Source organism: Ambystoma mexicanum, chromosome 12, assembly GCF_040938575.1.
Source record: "Ambystoma mexicanum isolate Mex_15411 chromosome 12, UKY_AmexF1_1, whole genome shotgun sequence".
NCBI classification, from domain to species: domain Eukaryota; kingdom Metazoa; phylum Chordata; class Amphibia; order Caudata; family Ambystomatidae; genus Ambystoma; species Ambystoma mexicanum.
In genome coordinates, this window is record NC_090936.1 from 658,731,800 (window position 1) to 658,755,583 (window position 23,784).

General features: G+C 48.8%; 1 protein-coding gene across 1 annotated transcript in view; it reads right to left on the reverse strand.

Annotated features, from left to right (window-relative positions):
- Positions 1-23,784, reverse strand: part of COG5 (component of oligomeric golgi complex 5) — a 2,640,594-nt gene that overhangs the window by 722,405 nt on the left and 1,894,405 nt on the right. The window contains exon 13 of the mRNA XM_069629143.1: positions 188-349. Within this exon, the coding sequence (XP_069485244.1) occupies positions 188-349 (162 nt within the window). The remainder of the gene's footprint in view (positions 1-187; positions 350-23,784) is intronic.

A 23,784-nucleotide genomic window follows, 5' to 3' on the forward strand; every position in this document is an offset into this window, starting at 1 on the left:
CAGCAATAATAATAACAATAATAACAACAATGAGATAATATCAGATAGAAAGCTATGTATTCTAGTGTAGAACACGTTTCATATGTTATTTTGATCGCAGTGCGTTCATCCAATATGTCAGAAAATAAACCAGAAATGCATGACAGTGATTATGTAAAGGTCCAATGTGAACCTGTGAAATACATACCTGGTTACAGTTTTAATGATGCTGTCAAGTTCATCGATGGATGGGGGATTCCGGCCACCAGGTGGAAATACAAGGTTAATGGGATCAAATAGTCGAGATAATGATTTAGACAGATACGCAGCTTCATAAGGTTGTAGTGAATCTTTTAATGCCTTCTCAGGACTGCAGGTATAAAGAAAAGTAAATCATTAATACATGGTACACACAAAACGAAATCACTAAACCAATATATTACTGAGGAGATTAACATGCCCATTTTAGTTATGAGCTTTGACAGGTCTTGACCTCGCCATTTTTCCGCATTGGTTCACATCTGAGTACACCCTTTGTTGCAATACAATAACCTGCCATCTCTACAAGACGCCTCAAACACATTTCGTTATTTTGTTTTCCAGCAATCATCTATATGCCTAAAGGAAAATTAACTGCATCTCTCTTATGTAGAAGCAAAAGGCACTGTCCATACATAAAATATACCTACAGACACAACATGTTGCATTAACTACTGTCCGGCAGTGTAAGCAATTAATGTTATGCCATATGGTGATATATTAAAGCAAAAATAGACGTGTTTGTGCTTCCAAATCAAATCAATGGCAGTGTAGTGGATCGGACAATTGACTTTGAAAAAAGAAATCAGATTTGAGGGGATGGTTTGAACTACTACGCCAGTGCGCTAACTTTTACCTTTCTTCAAATTATTTTTTTTTGTAAACTGTTATGACCTAAACTGGCTTATGATTAAAAAACTGTGTTCAATTGATTTGTGCCATAGTTTCTTTGACAGCTTTGCCGGGAACAACCTCCAACTAAAGATATACAATTAAGGGTGCATAATACAGAAATCCAAAAAGGGATTAGCAGTAGGAAATCCGTTTGAACTGCCAGTACTTTATATTTTTGTGTTTTACTTTATTAAATGCAAAGTGACCACTGGCAATGTAGCTACAAATACGCACAACCATGATTTAACACTCAGAGCAAGTTCGTTGATGTGGCAACACCCATCACACTTGCTACTTTGGTTAGTCCACACACTGCACATAAGCCCTTATAAATAGGCCCAATAAAAATAATCGTATGAACAGTTGTACAAAATACCGTTTTACATCTTAAACTACATTTAGGGAACTGGGGGAGAGGATAGCAGAAACTCTGTTGGAGAACGCAACACTAATGATGGCACAGGGCATTGAAGAATCACCCCAGTTGTACTTGCTGCTCTCTTTGAGATCCTCTGCACTCACCATAATGAGATTGATAAAGATATTCCCCTAATGGGGGGAGGGGAGAGGATGACGGAAGAGTGGTTAAAGAACTGGGTTGGCAGATCGAGAAAATATGTAGATCAAATTATGGGAGTATTGTTGGACTTGACAGTTTTGCTTTACGCAACAGAGGACTTCTGTTTGTGGAACAGATGTTGGGTAACTGAGCCACATGTTCAGGAAGTATTAAAGGTTGGCGCTATTCTGCGAAGATGTATTAGAAAGCCAACTTTAGAATGGACTGAGATTTGTCAGTGAACAGGAATACTACACCACCTCCAAAAGGAGGTTGATTGTCTGCTTAATCCCAAGCAACTCTGGCTATCCAGAGCCTTGGTACCCGCCAACCCGAAATATCCGACATTTTGGAACTTTTATTGTAATCCGATGGAGAAGGTGTGGCTAGATGCAGGTTTCAACAACTGAAGCCCAGCTGAAGGATGATTTAAGCGGTTATAATGGAATCTGGAACGCTTACAAACGTCTGTGTGAGTGAAACATATCCCGACTCCAAGAAGCGATATGGCTCTCGGTTACAGAGGCTCTGCATTATTTGGGTACTTAGAGGTTTGTGTATTTTAGGGGTTAGATTAAAGATATCAGGTGGAGTTGCCTTAATTTGGATGGACAGGCCTGGGTGCCACCTCCATTCTATATGTGGATTTTATTGACATATTGTGTGAGGAATCTGAGGGTGTCCTCACTTCTCTTCCCAAGTTATCTTCCTCCCATGTGGCCAGGGAAAGGCCCTTGCTTTTGGATCCCAACCCTGGGGGTGAATATGCGAGGGAGATCAGCTGGAGGAGCAGGAGGTAACTTGGAGAGAGGTGGACCGCACAGAGGAGACATGGTTTCCCACTTTTGCAGTATCAGGTAATAATTTCCCTATATATATGGTCACCATATATAATGTCGCTGGGAAAAGGTTGTGGTGACATTATATATGTGACCATATAGAAAAAGTTACTTACCTGTAACTGTTGTTCTCCAGCATGGGTCTGGCATGGATTCACATGCTCATGAATATTCCCCGTCGTCAGGCTGGGAATCCTCGGTAAAGAAAAATCAGTATCAGTTTCGTTTCTGATCTGTCTTTCGTAGTAGTAACCAATCACTGATCTCTGCGTCATACTGACCACAGCCAATGACTGCCATCTCCCTAAGCCCCGCCTCTGGCAGCCATTTTCAGATTTGGTAGCATGTGAAGTGGCAGTATGACCAAGTGAAGAGCCGCAGAGGGGTAGGCGGGAGGGTTCGCATGTGAATCCATGCCAGACCCGTGCTGGAGAACAACAGTTACAGGTAAGTAACGTCTTCCTTCTCCAGCATGGGGTCTGGCATGGATTGACATGCTCATGAATAAAAGAATACATAGCAGTACACACATGCACAACCACGGGAGGTGGCAACAGGCTCAACATTAAGCAATACAACAACTCAACATTAAGCATCTCTTACCTTCTCACCAGGCTCACCTTAGGCGAACAGGTTGCGCAGCACTGCTTGGCCGACCCTGGACTCCTCCCTGGAATCCCGGTCGACGCAGTAGAATTTCGTGAAGGTGTGCGTCGACCTCCACGTAGCAGCCCTGCAGATGTCCAGCAGGGGCACACCAGATAGGAACGCCGTGGTAGCTGCGATCCCTCTGGTGGAATGGGCAGGCCGGGCAGCGGTCGGTTTGTCAACCGATGACAGTACATGATACAGCCGGAGAGCCATCTGGAAATGGAAGCCTTTGAGAGAGCCTTCCCCTGATTGACAGGTCCAAAGTTCACAAAAAGTTGTGACGTCTTCCGAAAACTCTTCGTGCGGTCCACGTAGAACTTCAGCGCTCTAGCCACATCCAGAGAGTGCAAAGTCCTTTCAACTGGCGACGAAGGCGACGGGAAGAAAACAGGCAACACCAAGAGTTCGTTGAGGTGGAAGTCCGATGGCACCTTGGGCATGAGGGAGGGGTGCGTCCTGAGCACTACCCTCGAGTTGTGAAAAGTCAAGTACGGGGGTTTGCAGGAAAGGGCCTGTATCTCTCCCACCCGTCGTGGGGAGGTGATGGCCACAAGAAATGCTGTTTTCCACGACAAGAACTTCAACGGAGCTGAGTGCAGAGGCTCGAACGGAGGTCCCATGAGCTTGGTCAGCACCACGTTGAGCTCCCACGCCGGGGCCGGAGCCTTCACCGGCGGGAACGATCTGAACAGTCCATTCATGAATTCTTTCACCAGACGATGAGACCACAAAGACGTCCGTCCCGTGGTTCTGGTGTATCGGGAGATCGCAGCAAGATGAATCTTGATGGAAGCGTGCGCCAGTCCAGCCTTGGCCAGCGTCAGTAGGTACGGCAGTACTTGAGGAGCCGTAATCCGTAGAGGGTTAATCTTCTGTGCGTGGCACCAGACAGAGAACCTCTTCCATTTGTGTCCGTAGCATTTAAGAGTTGAGGACGCCCTGGCCTTTGCAAGAACCTCTCTGCAGTTGGCCGGTATGTCGTAACCTCCAAACTCTAACGCTGCAGGAGCCAGGCCTGCAAGTACAGCGACTTTGGGTCGTGATGGAGGATGGCGCCTCCTTCCCTGGAGAGAAGATCCGCGTCCACTGGCAGCTTGAATGGCGGGGACGCTGACAAGTCCAGAAGGTCCGGGAACCATATCTGCCTCGGCCACGCAGGTGCGACGAGGATCATCCTGCACCGTGACCTCTTGAGCTGGTTGATGAGCCGGATCAGCAACGGCAATAGGGGGGAATGCGTATGGAAATAGGCCCTCCTAGGCGAACGAGAAAGCATCGCCCGTTGCTCCTCGGCTGGGGAAACCTGCTGGCGAACCTCCGGCACTTGGAGTTCGTCGCCGTCGCAAACAGATCGATCTGGGGTGTGCCCCACCGTCGGAAGAGGCGGTCCACTAGATCCTGTCGTAGTTCCCACTCGTGGCACGAGCGCAGCTCTCTGCTGAGTGAGTCGGCGATGGTGTTTTTTATTCCTGCCAGATGAAACGGCACCAGAAACATCCCTTGGGCGACGGCCCAATGCCACAGATCCTGCGCCTCCTTGGACAGGGCTGGGGACCTGGTGCCGCCCTGCTTCCTGATGTAGAACATGGTGGTGGTGTTGTCGGTGAAGATCCTCACCACCTTGCCCTTGAGGGACGGAAGAAAGGACCCGAGGGCCCGAAACACTGCACGGAGCTCCAGGGCGTTGATATGGAGGGACTCCTCCGTCGGGAGCCAAAGGCCTCTCGCGTGCAGATTTTCGGTGTGCGCTCCCCACCCTTCCAGGGAGGCATCCGTGGTCACTGTCTTCTGGTGGCCCGGGGTCTGGAAGTCCATGCCCGCCGTCAGATGCGCGCGGGTGCCCCACCACCGGATCGCTCGTCGGAAGCTCTCGTCGAGTGTGATCCTGTCCTCGAAGCTGCCCGTCGTCTGGATCCAGCGAGCATCCAGGAACTCCTGTAACGGGCGCATCCGAAGCCTGCACAGGCGGATGAGATAAATGCAAGAAGACATCATTCCGAGGAGGGATTTGATGGACCTCACCCTGGCCGCGTCCGCAACCAGCATCCGCTGCACCTTGCCCATGATGGCTCTCGTCCTTTCCTCCGACGGAGAGGCCAGAAGCGCCACTGTGTCGAGTTTCGCTCCCAGAAACAGTGCGTCTTGCGCGGGCACCAGATGGGACTTGGCGTAGTTTATGGAGAATCCCAGGTCCGTGAGTAGTTGGACGGTCCTCGCCGTGTGCTCCGCGGCGAGCTCCCTTGTCTTTGCTCGGATGAGCCAGTCGTCCAGGTAGGGGTAGACGTGGATCCCCCCCAGGCGCAGCCGCGCCGCCACCGGTGCGAGGCACTTGGTGAACACCCTGGGTGCCGACCTCAATCCGAAGGGAAGGGCTCTGAACTGGTAGTGACGCCCTTGGACCACGAACCTGAGAAACATTCGGTGTCCCTTTAGGATGGGGATATGGAAGTAGGCATCCTCAAAATCCAACGATGACAGGAAATCGCCCTCCTCCAGCTGACCCAGGACGTGCTGGAGGGTGACCATCCGGAACTTCTGTGCCTTGATGAATTTGTTCAGTCGTCGTAGGTCCAGGATGGGACGCCATCCTCCTGTCTTTTTCTTCACGAGGAAGTATCTTGAGTAAACTCTGGAGCCCCGAAGCCTCTTTGGGACGAGCTCGATGGCGCCTTTCTTGAGCATCGCTTTTACCTCCAAGAGAAGCTGAGGGACATGATGTTCCTTCCTGGACAAGGGGGGACGCGCGGGCACTTCTTTAGAAACTCGAGCACGTGACCCTGGGCCAGGGCGTCCAGCACCCAACGGTCGGAGGAGATGGACTCCCACACGCTGACAAAGTTCGCCAGCCGGCCTCCCACCGGGATGCTTCGGTGGGGGCCCGACCCCACGGTCGGTTCAGTCCTGCTTCGACGAGGCTTTGCCGCCTTGTCCTCCCTGGCGACGACGGCGGGGTCCGCCCGACTTGCCTCGTCCCCTGTAGGCTTCCTGTGACGACGAACGGGCCGCTTGACAGTAGGTGGAATATCCGCCGCCGGAACCTTTGGAGGCACCCTGCTTGCCTCCGGCGCTCCGAAAGGGCGGCCGTCGCTGGAGAACACCAAGAGCCCGGGCCGTCTCCGTGTCCGTCTTGATGGCTTGTAGGGAATCGTCCACTGTTTTCCCAAACAGGTTGCTCCCGTCGAACGGCATGTCCAAAACTCTGGTCTGCACGTCCTGCCGGAAGTCTGTTGCCTTGAGCCATCCACGCCGTCTAAGGCACAACCCGTTGCCCAACTGGCGAAATCCAGTGTCAGCGATGTCTGTCGCTATCGTAATGGCGTGGTCCGATGCCACTTCTCCTTCCTGCAAGATCTCTAGGGCTTCCGCCCTCTTGTCGTCCGGTAGGAAGTCCATCAGGGGGGCGATCTTGTACCACAACTCCCTGTCGTAGCGGGCTACGATAGCCAAGGCGTTGGCAGCCTTAATCGTCGTCGCTGCCGATGAGATGACTCTGCGTCCCATCGTGTCCAATTTCTTTCCCTCGCCGGCCGGGGGGGAGGTTGACGTAGAGGCCGAAGCCTCCCCCGCTTTCTTCCTGGCCGCCGCAGAGACGACCGAGTCCGGGGTCGGCTGTGCCCGAAGGCACAAGGGGGCCGCGTCTGGGACCTGGTACTTCTTCTAGTACCGATCCCTTCTCGCAGGCGTTGTGGATGGGTTCTTGAGGAGGGCGAGACCCTCATCCCAGATATCGTCCAGTAGAGGTACAGCGAGGACCGTCTTCCTCTTGGTCTCGCGCCGTTGATAAAGGAAACCTTCCTTCCTTCTTCTCTTCCGGGCAGAGCTGGAAAAGCTTGAATGCCCTGGCGATCATGGCATGAAATGATCCAATCTCGTCGGGCGGGGAAGCCCGGGGAGGAGGTGACGACGGAAGATCCTCGTCGTAAACCTCGTCGTCTGTACCCGTCGCGGCCGTGTCCGTCCCCGTATCATCCCCACGGGTCATGGACGGGGAGGAGGGCTGAGCAGGGCGCGATGGTTGAAAAGGAGGTGGAGGATGAATCCTCCTTCTCTTAGGAGGAGGGCTCCCAGAAGGGCCTGGCTCCGGGTCCCCCGTCGGGAGCGGTTCCTCCGTTGGTGGTAACGGCAATCTCGTCCTTATCTCCGAGCATAAGGACTGTATAGCCAACAAAATGGCCGCCGAGTTGTCTTGCGGCACTGGTTGAGGGGATTCCGACGGGCGGTCAGGTCAGGAGCCTCGTCGGCACCCTCGACGTTCTCGTCGTCTCCTACGTCGGGGTCCCTCCCGACGGGCTGGTCTTCTTCCACGCCAATGCCGTGGCTTAAGTCTTCGATCAGCTCCTCTTCAGAGGTTGAGGCCGAATCCACGACGACCTCCTGCCCCCCCTTTTTCTTCTCCGTCAGAGGTTTCACGGGGGTCCTGTCGATGGGCTTGAAAGAGGACTCCCTCTGCGGTGGCAGGGGGCTTCTGGGCCCCGAGGTCGCCTCCACTGGTGTAGCCTCCACAGGCTGAGCCAGGGCCGCCGCGACTGTCTCGATAGAGGCCTTGGCAGGGTGGATCAAGGCTTTCACCACCTTAGGTGCGCTCACCGCCTTCTCCTTGGGGGGAGGGTCACCGCCTCGCTCCCCCTTCGATGGGGCCTTAGAGCTCGATCGGGGTCTCTCCAGGAACTTCGCCGGGTGCTCGGCCTTCCTCTTACCCGAGCCAGAGCATTGGCTCGTGGTTGATGGCGCCGGGGAGGATGCGCCCTGCCTGGCAACCGTAGAGCCCGACCGTTCGGCGCTCCCGGTGCCAGCGGACTCGCGGTGCTTGGCCTTCTGTTGGGCCCCCGTCGCCGGGGCGCCCTCAAAGGTCTTAGAAGACCGCTCAGACTTCTTTTTCTCGCCTGACGGGCTCTTCCCTTCCAGCCAGTTGACGAGACGCAGATGGCGGTCCTTCATGGTCCGCTCCGACATATTGCCGCAAAACGCACAGTCCTTCGCCACGTGCGTCTTGTCCTCATGCAGGCAGTAGAGGCAAAGGGAGTGTTCGTCCTCCTTAAAGACATTCTGAAGCTGGCATCCAGGGCAGACCCTGAACAGCTTTCTGGGCGTCGAGCTTCCCTTCTCCTGGGCCATGTCCGAGATGGGCCTGAGAAACTTCTGGAGTCCTCCAAAAGCCTGGCTCGACGAAATCTTCACCCTTGAGGGGCGTAGAAGAATCCGACACGGGTCCCCGTTGATTGGATAAAGAAACGGTGGAGCTTGAGGCTCTTTTGACTGAAAAAAGGGAAAATTTTCCTATGAAAAAGCGCGAAAACGCACTAAAGCTCGAGAGCAATAGCACGAGGATCCCAACACTTGAACGTGCGGTAAAAATCTGAAGATGGCTGCCAGAGGCGGGGCTTAGGGAGATGGCAGTCATTGGCTGTGGTCAGTATGACGCAGAGATCAGTGATTGGTTACTACTACGAAAGACAGATCAGAAACGAAACTGATACTGATTTTTCTTTATCGAGGATTCCCAGCCTGACGACGGGGAATATTCATGAGCATGTGAATCCATGCCAGACCCCATGCTGGAGAAATATAGGGACAGGGGCACAAGGGGTTGTGGGGGTGTCCCCCGTATGTTCCATATAATAATGTCCCCACAAAAAACGGCAATTTTTCAGCAATTTCTTTGCATGGCGATATTTTTGAGGGGACAGGTCTTTGTAGGGTATTGTCATCCCGTTCTCTCTTTGCAAACTGTCTCCCAGAAACTCCCAGAAGAGGACTATGGAGGCACACCTGTGGACAAATCAAAAAACCTGCCAACTGAAGCAAGGGAGAGGACCTGGAGAGAGAGAGAAGCAGACTGGGAAGCCAAAGAATGTGGGGAAGGAGGAGACCAGGCAGAAGCAAGAGAAGGACGCCCAGGCCAAAGGTGGCCACAAGAGGGTCTAACGCTCCTTGGAACCCTCCTGTATGGCGCACATCACAGAGGCTGAGGGGGTGTGACGCCTCCTAAACACTGCAAGGCTCCAGAAGCCCGAACAGTGCTGTGATGGTTCCATGTGATCTTAACGAATCCAATAATAACAAATACTTTAACAAATTTAAAATAATGAAAACATTTTGAATTTGTTTTGCTTTTTAATTTGGGGATCCACTCCCATGCCCCCATTTAACCAAATTTATTACCCCACCCCAAATCCCTCCCCACCTGTTTTAATCCCTTACCCACCCCCATACAAACTTTTATAAAATAATTCAATTTGTTTTCATTATTTAGGGTTTGTTATTAAAGTTATTAGTCATTGTGAATTTGTCAATAACACTGTATACCGCTGTGATCAGCTCCCGCTGGTGAGAGGCGGAGCAGTGTGCTGGTGAAGTTGACCGTAAAGGAGCGGAACGGATCCCTGGTGTGGAGCGAAGGAGCCCGAAGGAGTTGCTGAACCATACCAGTGAGTGTTGAGACGGGAGCACTTGCACCGGGGCACTCTGGGCTGGTAAATATGTGCGTCTGAATGCCAAACAGCCAGAGAAATGGTATCAGAGCTGAAGGCAGCCAAAGTACCTTCATGAATACTGAATGACGCATGAAGTGGACCCTGTCCAAAACAAGCATTGGCAAAAACCATTAGGAACTGTATGAAACAAACACTACCAAGAGCTAGCAGTAACTATGTGAGAAGCATTAGCCAGAACCAATTGAAGTATGAAACTAGTGAGGGCTAGAGCCATTTGAATGTCCATGGCAAGGCAAGCCGGAGAACTGTGAAACCGTGTGGGTGAGATCCCATGAAGGAGCTTTTTAGGATATGCTTTGGGCAGAGAATCCTGTAGAAAGCATGGTAATCAAGGAACTTTATGAGACAGCAAAGCTGAGTTGGTGAAAGAGACGCCAACCAGAAAACCGGTTGCATGGCTTGTAGTGGGTGAGACAACTGCGCCTAGACCGGGTGTACCTGCTGTCATTGTGAACTTTGTATTGAAGCTTGGGGAAGGGAATCCCTCAAGCCAGGTGAACTGTGTCTTGATGTTTAGTGAAGGGAATCTCTGAGACCTTGGAAGCTTGCGTTTTGAACTTCAAGAGAAGCTTGTATTTTAAACTTTAAGAGAAATGTGTGTTTTGGTGATCCAACAAGAGGGGCTAGGACGCACCCCATGTGAATTGAAGATTATTTTTAAGTTAAAGACATTGAACCCCTTCTGGAGGCCAAAGGTCCTCTTGTCCTTGAGTTGCGAGACAACCTGGATGTAATTTGCTGAACTGAAAGAAGCCTTATTTTAGACTATCATTCCTTTTGAACACTTATTGCTTTTGGCCTAGATCCCTACACATTATAAGAGTTTAGAAGTGAGGGGAAGGTTTTGGACACAGACAAACTTTTTTTTTGTTGGACTTCCTGACATAGACTGCCCTTATTTTTTGTTAGGTAGGGAAATCCTACCTGTGTCCACCCACTTCACAATTGCCATGAGCTACTTCTCTCTGGTTTCCTGTTCAACAAAGATTTGACCACAAATAATTTGCTGTTCTTGGGAAAGATGTTCACGTTTACAAATAAAATTCACTTAACATTAATTGAAGATTGAAACAAACTGTGTACAAAGCAAATTGACATGGGGGCCTTACAAAGCTTATTTTCTTTGTAAATATTACTGTACTCTTAAAAAGGATTAGGCCAAGAATGCGTCTCTGAAATCGTGTTTGAATCAATTGTATTCTGCCTATTTGTGCAGATAAATCTTTATTGGCAGCTAGTGTGAAAAGTGTATCTTGTTCTAATCGGTGATTAAAAAGCCAATGTTAATTGCAACACCTCAGGCACGTTGCTCAGAAGATGTGTAGATGCTTTATCATAGCAATTAGATTACATTACTACACAAATTCAGATTGCAATGGTGAACTAATAACCGCAATTCACACAAATTACGTCATTAGTTATGTATCTTTCTTTTGACATGCATTTATAAACATATGGCAATGACACCATTGATTTATTACAGTGCCATGAAATACAGTATTGCTGGCTTTCAATTTCCGGAAAGTGTTCTAACTTTTAAATGATGTACTACATGATTTCTTGATTTTTGTTAAAAAGGGCCTTTCTTCTATCAGTGTTACTTCACATAAAATTGAGTACTGTGGTGTTCAGTCTAGATATCTAAATTAGCTAGTCTGACGTCCTGAGCAGGAGCAAAGACTTGTCTGCACTTTTCATTCCTACCAACTACAAATTATAAAGGTAAAACATGATTTACTTATTGTATACAGCCTAACCGTAACAGCCCATAAATAACCCTTTTCATACCTTATTACATCTATTTTTGTCCACAATGCTGATTCCATAATTCAAGTGTGCACTCGTCTGTCCTAGGAACTCAAGACAGCAAACGGAGTCATGCTGCACATGGCTGCCAAGACAACATGGATTGTAGCCAATACAAAGCACAGAGCTATTCCACCAACTATACAAGTATATTTGAAAAACTCTCACCAAAGCAATGCAAAGGTCCCTAAAACCTTACCTGTAGTGCACAAACCCAGAACCTAGTAGCCCATGTGTTTAGGCTCTGGTCCAGGGCAAGGGTATGTACCTCCTTGCCCCAGGCCAGGGGCAGGCCCAGGGGAACCAACCATCACCACCCGCCAGATCAGCTGGAAAGGAAGGGGCGCACTCCAACCTGCAAATAAAATCTCTGTTAAACAGGAGATGGGCTATGCCCGGACTGCTTACCATATTCCACTCCAATTGGACACAGACAGCAAGGTGAATTTTTGTAGGGATTCAACAGGGACCCCTCGTTCTTTATAAAAACAAAAAGACTTAAAAACCATTCTGTCCTAACACTAACCTCCTTCTCTGTTCCCCTGGCGAGTCCTTTCTGTAGGATCAGCCACGCCAGCCCACCCTTCCCTAGATGGTGCATAGGGTGGACCTGATGGAACTGACCCCTTTCCTCTACCTGGCATCACCCACTGTAAAGGAGTGCCAGTGGCTGGCCCAAGGAGACCTCTGGCAGGCCACCATTTCCCTTGTCTACCTTATGCCATACATAACAATCCCTTTCCCCTACCTTACATACTTACCACCATATAACCCTCCCCTACTTAACCATTAACATGCCTTCTACCTAATAACTACTATGATACATGACCATAAATATTAACATGCATTTAAACATATAAACACATTTTATAATACATAGGGTTGACAGCTGTAGTTATCTGCCCCTCTTCCAGTTCATGTGGGTGCAGTCTGTCGGTTGTTTGCTCTCATGATGTAATAAGGGGTAGTTAGCCCAGTCTGCAAGGCACCCCTGCTCTTGCTGCATCCTCTGGTTTGCCCTGTCCACCACATGGGGCTATCCGTTCTCCTGATACCAAAGTGTGTGACTTGGCCAGTAGTCTGGCTTGGTCAAGAGGGGATAGTAACACCTCTCAGATGGAGGTGGGAGGCCTACCATGGAGAAATCCAGAGCCACTCCTTTTCCCCCCGAGGAGGATGATGACTGCTGATAGGGTCTCAGTTCCTATCTCCCCCTTGTGCTAACATACCGTTTTGCAGTACCCATTTGTCTCACATCATACCTGAAACACAAAAAGCTCACCACACTCTGTTTCTTATAGAGTCATCAAACCAGGTATGAGCCAAAGCAAGCAGCACAAAAGAGAGAGAAGCCCTTTAGCACCAAACCTGCCATCAGCGGCCTTGACCCAAAAATATCACTCTGACGTTCTGTTACTGAAATAGAGAGGAAGAATTCCTGTTGACTCAATCTCCCTTGATTCAAAGATTTCTATTGAAGTATCGTAATTGCTACAGACACTGAAAAACAGGCATTCTGGGAATCATCTATGAATTCAGGGACAAAGCGGGAAAAATAATTGCCAGGCTAGAACTTAGAGAAAGATCTCCAGACAAGTACATTAATTATTAAAAGCTCAGGAGAGACAATTTCAGATGACAATTCAATTACGGACAAATTCGACACCAAATATGTAAACCTTTATCAAACTCCTACAAAACAACTAGACACTAGTGTGAGAGAACTCCAATTCGAACAACAGAAGATTGATTTGGGCCATGAAATTGCAGAGGAAGACATTGCTGCAGCAATATCAGACCTCCAGCTGGTGGAAATCCTCTGGCCCAAATGGCACCCAATTGACCTCCGGAAATAAAATGGGACACAAAATTACTAACCCCCTGCTACAAATGTTCATTAATGCAAAGAGGAAGGCAAACTGCCCCCACACTTGCATCAGCGGACGATTGTAGTAATTCCCAGACAAAGACAAACCTCTTAACATTTGGGCCTCATATCAACCGAATCTCTCATTAACTCCAAATCTAAAATACTGGTTAAAATATTAGCTAATCGATTAATAAAAGCGATACAGACTTTGATCCACCCAGATCACTGTGGAATCATGGCATCCAAAGCTGCCAAAATGAACATATGAAGAGTACATAAGGCAACTGGTTGTGCCCCCATCACTCAGACACCACGGCGATCTTCTCAATAGATTTTGAAAAAGCTTTCGACATAGTCTTCTGGCATTTGCTCTGCAAAGTAATGGCTGAGATGAGGTTCCGCAACAATTTTCAGACCTGGACAAAAAACTCCTTTAAACGCTATCATGGCTTAGATTAAAATCCATGGGAGAGGGAAGCCAAGATGGCCGCCGGGGTGAGGAGTCGCAGCTAAACCGCGCTCCGCCCGGGCCGCCGAAAATAGCACGACCGAAGCCGTGACGGACCGTCCTTCGGCCCCCCCCGATTACCAAGCTGCCCCCCATACACCCCTCCCCCCCAGCGAGGAAGCAGGCGCTGTGGGAAAGCGTGCGCCGCCGAAAACACGAGGAGCGAGGCAGACCGCCCCCTCCCCCATCGGGGCCGAAGGAGTCTCTCCCGCGCCGCAGGGGGCCGTCCAGCGCGGCGTCGGGCGACTGGGAGGCACCGGCCAGCGAGAGAGCGGGATCGGGGACACAGCGGAACCCGAAGAACAGAACCGCCCTCACGCCGCCCCACGCCGCCCGAGGTGAGGGGAGAGCGGCGTGCAGCGGAGCAGCTGCGGCGCCGGGAGAAAACAGCGCGAGCAGGGCAGACCGCAGGAGAGGAGCCGCGGGGGCCGCCCTGCACGGAGCGCACAAGAGGACGTAGCGTTAAAGGTGAGCCGGCCCAGGGGGAGGTCCAGAAATAAGGCGCCCGCCCGTGCGCACATACCTCGGGGGGGGGGGGGGACTCACAAAAAAATAAAAAAATAAAAATAAAAAGGAACCTCTCTCCGGCACCAACTAGATTTCCCCTGGGACACAAGGAGTCACCTCGCAAGTCCCCCCCCCCCACCCACGCAGGCTGGATCCAAGGCCCACAAGACAGGGGTGAGGAAAGGGGGGAAACTGTCATGATCTCTGCTTCCAAAAGGTCAGGGTTTTCCCAACTCCCTTGGAAGCAGATCCATAACCCAGGTTCCGAGTGCCAACCAGTCCCAATTGGGACCTTTTGGACCCAGTCCTGGCGCCAGTGGCACCAGGCTCATAAATATGCCCAGTCCCAGCGCTGGAAGCGCCGGGCTCATAATGCTTGGGTGGACTTACCTGCAGCAGACCATGCTGCTTACTTGCCTGCCAGTTGAGCCTCTGATCCTCTTCTGTTTGGAACTACTTTTCCTGTTGGGTGGGGCAGGAGCCACTCCCTAGATTCAGAACACTGGAACTCTTCTGGAAAGCAGGAACTCTTTTCTTACCTAGGCGTGGCTGTGGAAGGAGAGAACTAAGCACTACAGGAGGCTATTTAAACCACACCCGATGGATGAATCTTGCTTTTCGTTATTCTGCATCCTCTGCAGCAGAACGCTCATCGTGTCTTCTGCATCTGATCCTGGGCCTAAGGAAAAAGGCTTACCATCCTGAATCCAGTCTTCAGCAACACCTATAAAGACAAGAAAGAACAGGTTAGCATTACGGTCTTCAGTGACAGCTCTTCACTTACCTGGTCCATCGGCTGTCACCAACGCCTCGCGCTGCATTCCGGCATCTGAAAGACAAAGGCTTACCTACTCTTCGTGCGCTCCGGAGGTCTTCACACTGCATTCCGGCATCTGAAAGACAAAAGCTTACCAACTCTTCGCACGCTCCGGAGGCCTTCGGCGCTGCATCCCGCATCTGAAAGACAAAACAAGGTGCGTTTAAAGACATTGGGGAACTTTAATACTCACGTGCCATTACTCCTTTCCACATCTAACCCAGTGGGTATTCCGGCACCCTGCAGCTGCTCCGAACTTGTACCTGCAAAATAAAAAGACAGTTAGAGCGCATCGTGAAGCAGGCAACAAGCGCTTACTTACGTGCTTCCAGGCGCTTCTATTCATCATACGGGCTCCATCTTCAACTCACTTCAGCCCGTCATCCGCCATCGCCGGAACCCTGCAAAACAAGAGACATCATTACTAAAGACTTTAAAGACATTAGAATTACTCGAAACTTACCGTTCGTGCAGTAAACGACGGACAGCAGTCCTATGAAGTCAAGAGGCCTGCTCCCCTTATCCAGTGAAGAAACTGGTTACAGCACCCTGCCCCGAGGCAGATGGAGAGCACAGCGTTCACTTACCTAAGGTGAGAGCGTTAACCTTTGGGGTTCTACAGGAGAAGAGAAAGGGAAGAAGAGAGAGACATTCAATAACCCAGTTCCTTAATCCCATATTTTCTATCTGCAGACATCTTACCCTTCGAGTCAGACATACAGTGCACAGAGGTCCAGCCCAAAGAGCCAGCCGTGTGTTACACATCACCTTTGAAGATACAGTATACGCCCAGTCAAGACCGGCGCCTCTACGGGAATCAGGTGAGCGTTACAGAAACTCAGGAAGGAGAAACACATTACCGCAGAACCCCCAACAGTTAAGAACATCTCGGAGGACAAGAAAGCGAGGAGGCCCCATCGGAGGGCTACAAGAGGACGCAGGAGCCACATAGACTATCTGACGGAGCGCCCTATCATGTCTAGAGCAAAAGGAAAGGGGAACCCCATCTAGCAGACTCCCCAAACAGCGAAACAAGGGGCCGATATTCTACAAATGTGGTCAACAGAGGGGACACCACAACCAAGAGGGAGAAACCAGGGAGACTCCATGGGGGAGGCAGAACCACTATCCCAACAACAGCAACCACTGACCAGGGAGGACATGCAAACCTGGTTCATGGACCTGCAGGAAAAGTTCATGTCCACAGTCCAGGAACAATTTACATCCATGAAGAACGAAATGAAACAAGCGGTACAAGACATGAGAATTGACATAAACAACCTAGAAGAAAGAACAGATATGGTGGAAAAAACGGTGCAAAGTCTTGAAGAAGACACGAGACAAACAAGCGAAACGCAAGAACACCTGGTGACACTCACTCACAACTTGGAACTACAATGTGAGGATTTAGAGAACCGCTCTAGACGCTCCAACATCCGAATCAAGAACATGGCGGAATCAGTGCTAGACAAAGATCTGAAGGAAGCGGTGAAGGAGGTGTTCAGAGACATTCTGGGAACACAAGACATCGAGGATATCGGAGTCGACAGAATCCACAGGGTGGGACCGAAAAGAGCGGGGGCCCCAGGGGAAAGACCACGTGATGTCCTGGTGGCGCTATCCTCCTACCCGCAGAAAGAACAGATCCTCAGGAGAGCCAGGGAATTGGAACATATTAAAATGAATGGGCAAGACATCCAACTGTATCAGGACTTGGCACTAATAACCCTCCAAAAAAGAAGAGCAATGGCCCCACTGGTGAAAGTGCTAATAGAAAAACAAATCCGCTACAAATGGACCTTCCCATTTGGGTTACTGTTTACATGGGAAGGAAAACAGAAAAGAGTGACCACGCTGGAAGAAGGCCTCAGCACGATGGGACTACAAGATGAAGTGATGGAGCAGGGGGAGGCCACATACAGGAGAGAACGAACGAGAAAACCTATGGGCTGGGAATCTAGCAAGCAGAAGAAGGCAAATCCAGGGAGAGACACCCGGAGAAAGGTACCATGAGGAACACAAGAAAAACATATGCCAGGGGGACAGACACGGAAACGCTGTCACTGAGACCCAGTCGGGGGGGAGTATGGGAACGGAGCGGAACGGACAATTCACGGAGGGCGGTCTGGTCGAGACCCAACGGTCTGGAACCAGGTAAAGACAAATGGTTCAGTGGGGTGTAGGAATCCCCATAACATACCCCCCGAGGGTCTGGAGGGCAGGGAGCGAAGGGCGCAACGCCCAAGCGTCAATAGGAACCTTCACCCTACTCGGGGGACAGTTTGGTTGGTTTAAAGTTCAAAGTTGGGGGGGAAGGGAAGTTCAAGGGTGGGGAAGGGATCGGAAGAATCAAAGAGTTGAATCGAGAACAGAAGGGGACCGGATGCAATGGCATACAAACAAAATAGAATGGGGGTGATACGCTTTATGACCTACAATATTAGGGGCATGAACCACCCAACAAAAAGAGCGAAACTGGAGAAACAATTCAAAAGGGGGAAGGCGGATGTACTACTCCTCCAGGAAACCCATATCAAAACTAAGGATAAGCACAAAATGCGGATAAAAGGATACAAAATATGGGCACAGGCAACGACAACAGAGAAAAAAGCAGGAGTCCTGATAGCGATAAAAGAAGGAAAGGACATAAAACCACTAGACACTATAACCGATAAGGAAGGGAGATACGCCTTTGTCAATGTAGAAATCGAAGGATGTCGCATAACACTCGCCTCAATATATGCACCCAATCAGGGACAGGATGGCTTTTCTCAGAAGCGCATTATCGAAACTGGAAGATTTCGCTAGAGGGGAAGTGATATTGGGGGGGATTTTAATTTGGCGTGGAACCCAAAGATAGATAGGAGCACAGGAAACACACATGGACAGGGGGCGCCATCAAAACGTCTGAAACAGCAAATGGACCAAATGGCTCTGAATGATGTTTGGAGGGAACTGAAAGGTGAACAGAGGGGGTACACATATTTCTCACATGTTCACAACTCTATGTCCAGGATCGACTATCTCTGGGTGTCAGTGGGACTTCTGGGAAAGATACAAGGGCTAGATAAGGGCTCTATAACCCTCTCAGACCATGCCCCTCTATGGTTGGACGTGACTCTCCCAGGGAGGAAGAGAGGGCTATGGAAATGGAGGCTACCGCAGGAGTTGATCCATGACCCAGTTGCAGGGGAGGCCATAAGGGAAATGATAGAGGAATACTTCATACAAAATGACACAGGGGAGGTCGCAATGAGCGCAGTCTGGGATGCGTTTAAAGCAGTCTTGAGGGGGAAGATGATAGCGATGAAAATCACGAGAGATAAACAAAGGGATCGGTGGGAAAAAGAGCTGGAAAAACAATTGAGGAGATCCAAGAGAAATTGACGATTCAACCCACAAAGATATTAAAAAAATCACTGAAACATACACAAGGCCAACTAGATATGTTACGTACGAAGGGCGCAGAAAGGAATCTACTCTATATACAGAGATATTATATAAGAGCGAACAAAGCAGACAGACTCCTGGCGCGACAATTAAGGGCGAAACAAAAAGAAACAACGATTAAGGCCATATGCGATGCGAAAGGGGTCATTCAAACCTCTACGCACGACATGGGGGAAACACTGAGGCAATATTATCAAACGCTCTACTCCACAGAGCACCCCGATATAAACGCCCAAACTTCATACTTAGAGGCCCTAAAGATCCCGAAAATCTCAGAAGAAGACAAACAGTCACTAGAGACCCCTATCAGTGAAGAGGAAGTCAATAAAGCCATAAAAGGACTCCCAAGTAACAAAGCTCCAGGCCCGGATGGGTTCACAGCCCCATTTTATAAAAAATATGCAGACATATTGACTCCAATCCTAACAAAACTCCTAAACTCATTCAAGGACACTGGTAACGTGACCCCCACAATGAATGAAGCGAAGGTGCTGGTGTTTCACAAACCAGGCAAAGATCCAATTAACCCCGCATCATACAGACCAATCTCCCTAATCAATCTAGATGCAAAAATATATACGAAAATCCTGGCAACAAGGTTATCCCCGCTCCTCCCTAAACTGATAAGTGAGGATCAATCAGGCTTCATTCCCGGCAGGCAAACACATGATAACACTAGGAGGCTAGCCCACCTGGTCGAAAAAATAGGGATAACCCACACCCCAGCGATACTACTGTCAGTAGACGCCGAGAAGGCTTTCGATAGAGTGGAGTGGTCAATTCTGTTTAGGGTTCTGGAATCCATGGGGTTTGGGAAACAATATATCGCGAGTATTAGAGCAAACTACAATTCCCCATCTAGTAGAATAGCCATTAATGGAGAGCTTACTGGCAAGGTAACGATAACGAGAGGAACGAAACAGGGTTGCCCCCTATCACCACTATTCTACGCTCTCTTCTTAGAACCCCTCCTAATTAAAATTCGGGAGTCAATACACATTAAAGGGATAGAAATGGCGGGTCAGCAACACAAAGTAATTGCGTATGCGGACGATATGCTAATAACCATAGAGGACCCTGAATCCACTTTATCGGCTACAGTTAGAGAACTAGAAAACTATGGGACCATCTCTGGCCTAAAAATAAATAGAAAAAAATCAGAGATCCTCATCCTGGCAGGGGATAGAACGAACATAGAAAGGGAGGCAAAAATACTGGACCTCAAGATAGTACAGAAAGGTATTAAATATCTGGGAATAAATGTACCCCCAAAAATAGAACAATTCTACGGGGAAAACTACCCGTCGCTAATTACAAACATCCGAAGGGAATTAAATAGATGGAACCCACTACAGATATCCTGGTGGGGTAGAATACAATCAATCAAGATGACCATCGTCCCAAAGGCACTATATTATTTTCAGGCTCTCCCGGTCGGGGTCCCAGACACGTTCTTCAAAACCTTAACAAAACTGGTATCGTCCTTCATATGGAAAGGGAAAACACCGAGAATTGCCAGGATGGTCCTCACGGCCCCAACCAGAGAAGGAGGAATGGCGCTCCCCCATTTTAGAAAATATTACCAGGCAGCACAGCTTAAAGTTCTGAGGGAGTGGGTGGGGGAGGATCCGCAACAGATATGGGCCAAACAAGACAGAGCAGTAGCAAGGACCCCACTGGTAGAACTTCTCTGGAAACAGAGGCAGCACAGGCACGAAAATCTAAGGCTAAGCGAAATTATGAAAACCACGCTGGAAGCATGGGATAGCCAAACAAAAAAAGGCATAATGACCACGGCGATTGGACCCTTTACACCCATCTGTAGAAACCCACTATTTCCACCGGGGATGGAACAAGGGGCATATGACACCTGGGAGAAGGCGGGCATTACTAAAATAGGCGAGATGTTTGTGGACAAGGAAATCATCTCCCTGGAGTCGTGCTTGGCAGGCACGAGAATCCCTAAAAGCGATAGATATAGATATGAACAGCTAAAGCACTGGCTAAACTCTCCGATAATCACCGAGGCAGCAACCAGGGACCTTACAGGGTTCAAAACATACATCATATCCAACACGGGGGAAAAAAAGTGGGTATCAACTTTATACAAATACATAAACTCACAAGGGGAAAGCCTTAAATGGTCATACAGAATAAAATGGGGCAGAACATTGGGGGTGGAACCAACGGATAAGCAATGGGAAGACCTATGGAAACAGATCCCCAGAATGACCCGTTCGGCACGAACTAGGGAGATGTGGGTCAAAGTTATGACACAGTGGCACTACACTCCAGAGAGGCTCCACTCAATGTATCCCAACACATCCAACCACTGCTGGAGAGGATGTGACGAAGTGGGAACATGGAGACACATATGGCAGGACTGTAAAGGCATTAGACCCTTTTGGGAAGAAGTGAAAAACGAGATGGGCAAAATATTCCCGGATGTGGGGTTGATGAGGGAGGAGGTGTGGCTCTGTGGAATCAGAGACGATACAGCAAGGCAATACAGCAAAACGCAATGGAGATCTTTCATGGGACTACTCATAGCAGCTTGGACCACCATTGCACAGAACTGGAAAAATAAAAATACCCCACTGACCTACACCTGGCTACAGAAAGTATGGGCCCATATAACAATGGAGAAAATTACTCACAAACTTCAAGGAACAGGAGACAAATTTGTAAAAGAATGGGAAGGGACCCTGCAATACCTCCAGTCAGACTTTATGGAACAATGGTGCCTCCATAACATAAAAATCTCAGACATTTTCAACGCATAACAGGATCCCTGGACAAAATGACTCCATCCGACCCGTGGGGAGGGAGGGGGGGAGGGTCAAGGGAATGTTATAAGATTCAATGTTATCTTTTTCATGTAATATCTATGTAAAACTAATAAATACAAGTTTTAAAAAAAAAAAAAAATCCATGGGAGAACCTCTCAGACTTTCTCTCTTGAAAGGGGCACTTGACAGGTATGACCCTACCCCTCTTCTATTTACAATTTCCATCAAACCATTTGCCATTTGGCTCTGCTCTGGCCCCGGATGGTCTGGTTTTATATTAGTATTATGTATTTGTATTTATTTCAAAACATGCATACCAATTTCAAACAGAAATTACTTACAATAACACATTTATAGATGGCGGAAGCATTTGCACCAGGAAGCGTACACGTAAAAATGCATAAAGATGAGATCAAATAATGAGACAGTTTATGATGGTGTACATATTAAGACATATACCAGTGACAAAACAATACAAACAGAAATAAAATGTTTATATGAAAATAGGTGATTTACAAAGGTAAGATTAACCTAAGGGGGAAAAGTGCTTCAAAGTAGAGAGGAGTACTAATTAGATATACAAAACACATTATTAAGGGTCACTGGAGGCAGTGGTTTGGTCAGATAGGGAGGATGGGGCAGCGGGACCTCCCTCTTCAGAAAGTAAATGAAATTTAAGCAGCGCTTTGAAGAGATCCACACTTGGGCTGGCGTTGATTGCTATGGGCAGTGGGTCCCAGTGGAGTGCGGCAAGCAGAGAGAAACAGAGGTAGTGAGAGGAGGCAAAGGGAAGGTATGGGATGGTGAGCTTGAGTGCAGAGGAGAATCTGTAGGAACGAGATGGTGAGTAAACAGAGATACAATTAGACAGGTACTGAGGAGCAGGACCATTGACAGCTTTGTGGACTAGGAGAAGGAACTTGAAAAGAAAGTGGTTGTGAAATTAGATCAAACAGCATGTTGTCGGCAGGCACAATTCTAGGTAGGTTGTAGAGAGTGCGGGTAGCCAAGTTGAGGACTTTGTCTAGAGGGAGGGAGTAGAGAGAAAGGCCAAAGAGAAGACTTGAGCAGTAGTCCAGTTCGCCGAGCACAAGAGTGGAGATTAGGTTTTTGTAGAGTGGTTTATAAGAAAAGAACTCATTTTCCTAATATTGAGGAAGTTAATACGAGCTATAGAGGCAGTGGTAGTGATGAATTGTTGCAATGATAAGTCATTATCAATGAGGACACAAAGATTTCTAGCCTTGAGTGAGAAAGCAAGAAGGTAGGGTGCAAAGGAGAAAGGAGAAGGGAGGAAAGGGGAGGAAACTGTTTTTGAAGAGTTCAGCATGAGGCAGCGGAGAACCATTCAGTGAAGAATTGCCATAAGACAATGTGTAATCTCTTCCGAGATGGCTGGAGAGAAGGAGGGAAAGGAGAAACATAGGAGTGTCATCAGCAAAAAGGCGATAGTGAAAGCCAAAGGATGAGATCAGTCTTCCTAGGGCAGAGGTGTAGAGGGTAAAGAGCATAGGTCCAAGGACTGATACTGATGGAACACCGACAGGGAGAAGGTGGGGTCAGAGCTTTACAAGTTCCAAGAGACTTCAAAAGATCGACCTTCCAGATCAGAGGCGATCCAAGCAAGATCAGAGTTGCAAAACCCAAGGGCCTGACGAGTGAGGAGGAGAGAGGAGTAGTCAACAGTGTCAAAATCGGCAGAAAGGTACAAGAGGATGAGTATAGAAGAGAGTTTGGGATGTTGAGCACTACAGAGAAAGTTGGAAACATGCATGAGCAAAGTCTAGTGGAGTGTGTCCTACCTACGGAAGCCAGATTGAAGTGCATGTCCAAGGCCATTAACCTCACAGTAATTTGTGATCCAGTCGAAGACCACCCTCTCAGAGAATTTTTAATATTGGGGAAGGAGAGAAACTGGGCAATAGTTTGCTGGGATGTGTGGGTCAGCAGAGGGTTTGTAACAGGGGAAAAGACAGTTACAGATTTGAAGGAGGCAGGAAAGAGTCCAGTCGGGAGAAAGAGTTTAAAGCGCTCTGAGAGATAAGAGCAAGTGATTGAGATGAAGACTTTGACCATTTGGGGAGCAAAAGGGTTGACTGGGTGCAAGATGGGTTGGCACTGCGAAGAACGGGTGCTTATTCAATAGGAGTCGTCGAGCGTAGAAGAGGTTGGGGGAGAGGTGGTTGACAGAAGGAGGGTTGGGGAGTGAGGGAGAGGAGGGCTGTGAGAGTGTCACACATTTTTGAGAATTAGAGGAAAAGTAGTGAGCAGAGGTGTGAGCAAAGATGGGAGGGTAGATGAAAGTTTGCAGGAGTGATTTGCAAATGGAGATGATTAGGTTTGTGAAGGAGGAAGATTTGATAGAGTCCAGTACAGTGACCAGTGCAGCATGGGAAGTTTTGTAGGCTAGGAGTAGGGAAAATGTCCATAATTTGTGCCAGCGTCGTAGGTAATGGCAATGGTTTGTTTTGAGGGTCTGAATTTCAGTGGTGATCAAGGCTGAGGGCAGGGATGGGTAGGTGTGAACATGCGAGCAGGATAGTGTTGGTAAAAATGGAATCATAAGTGCACAGTGAAAGCCA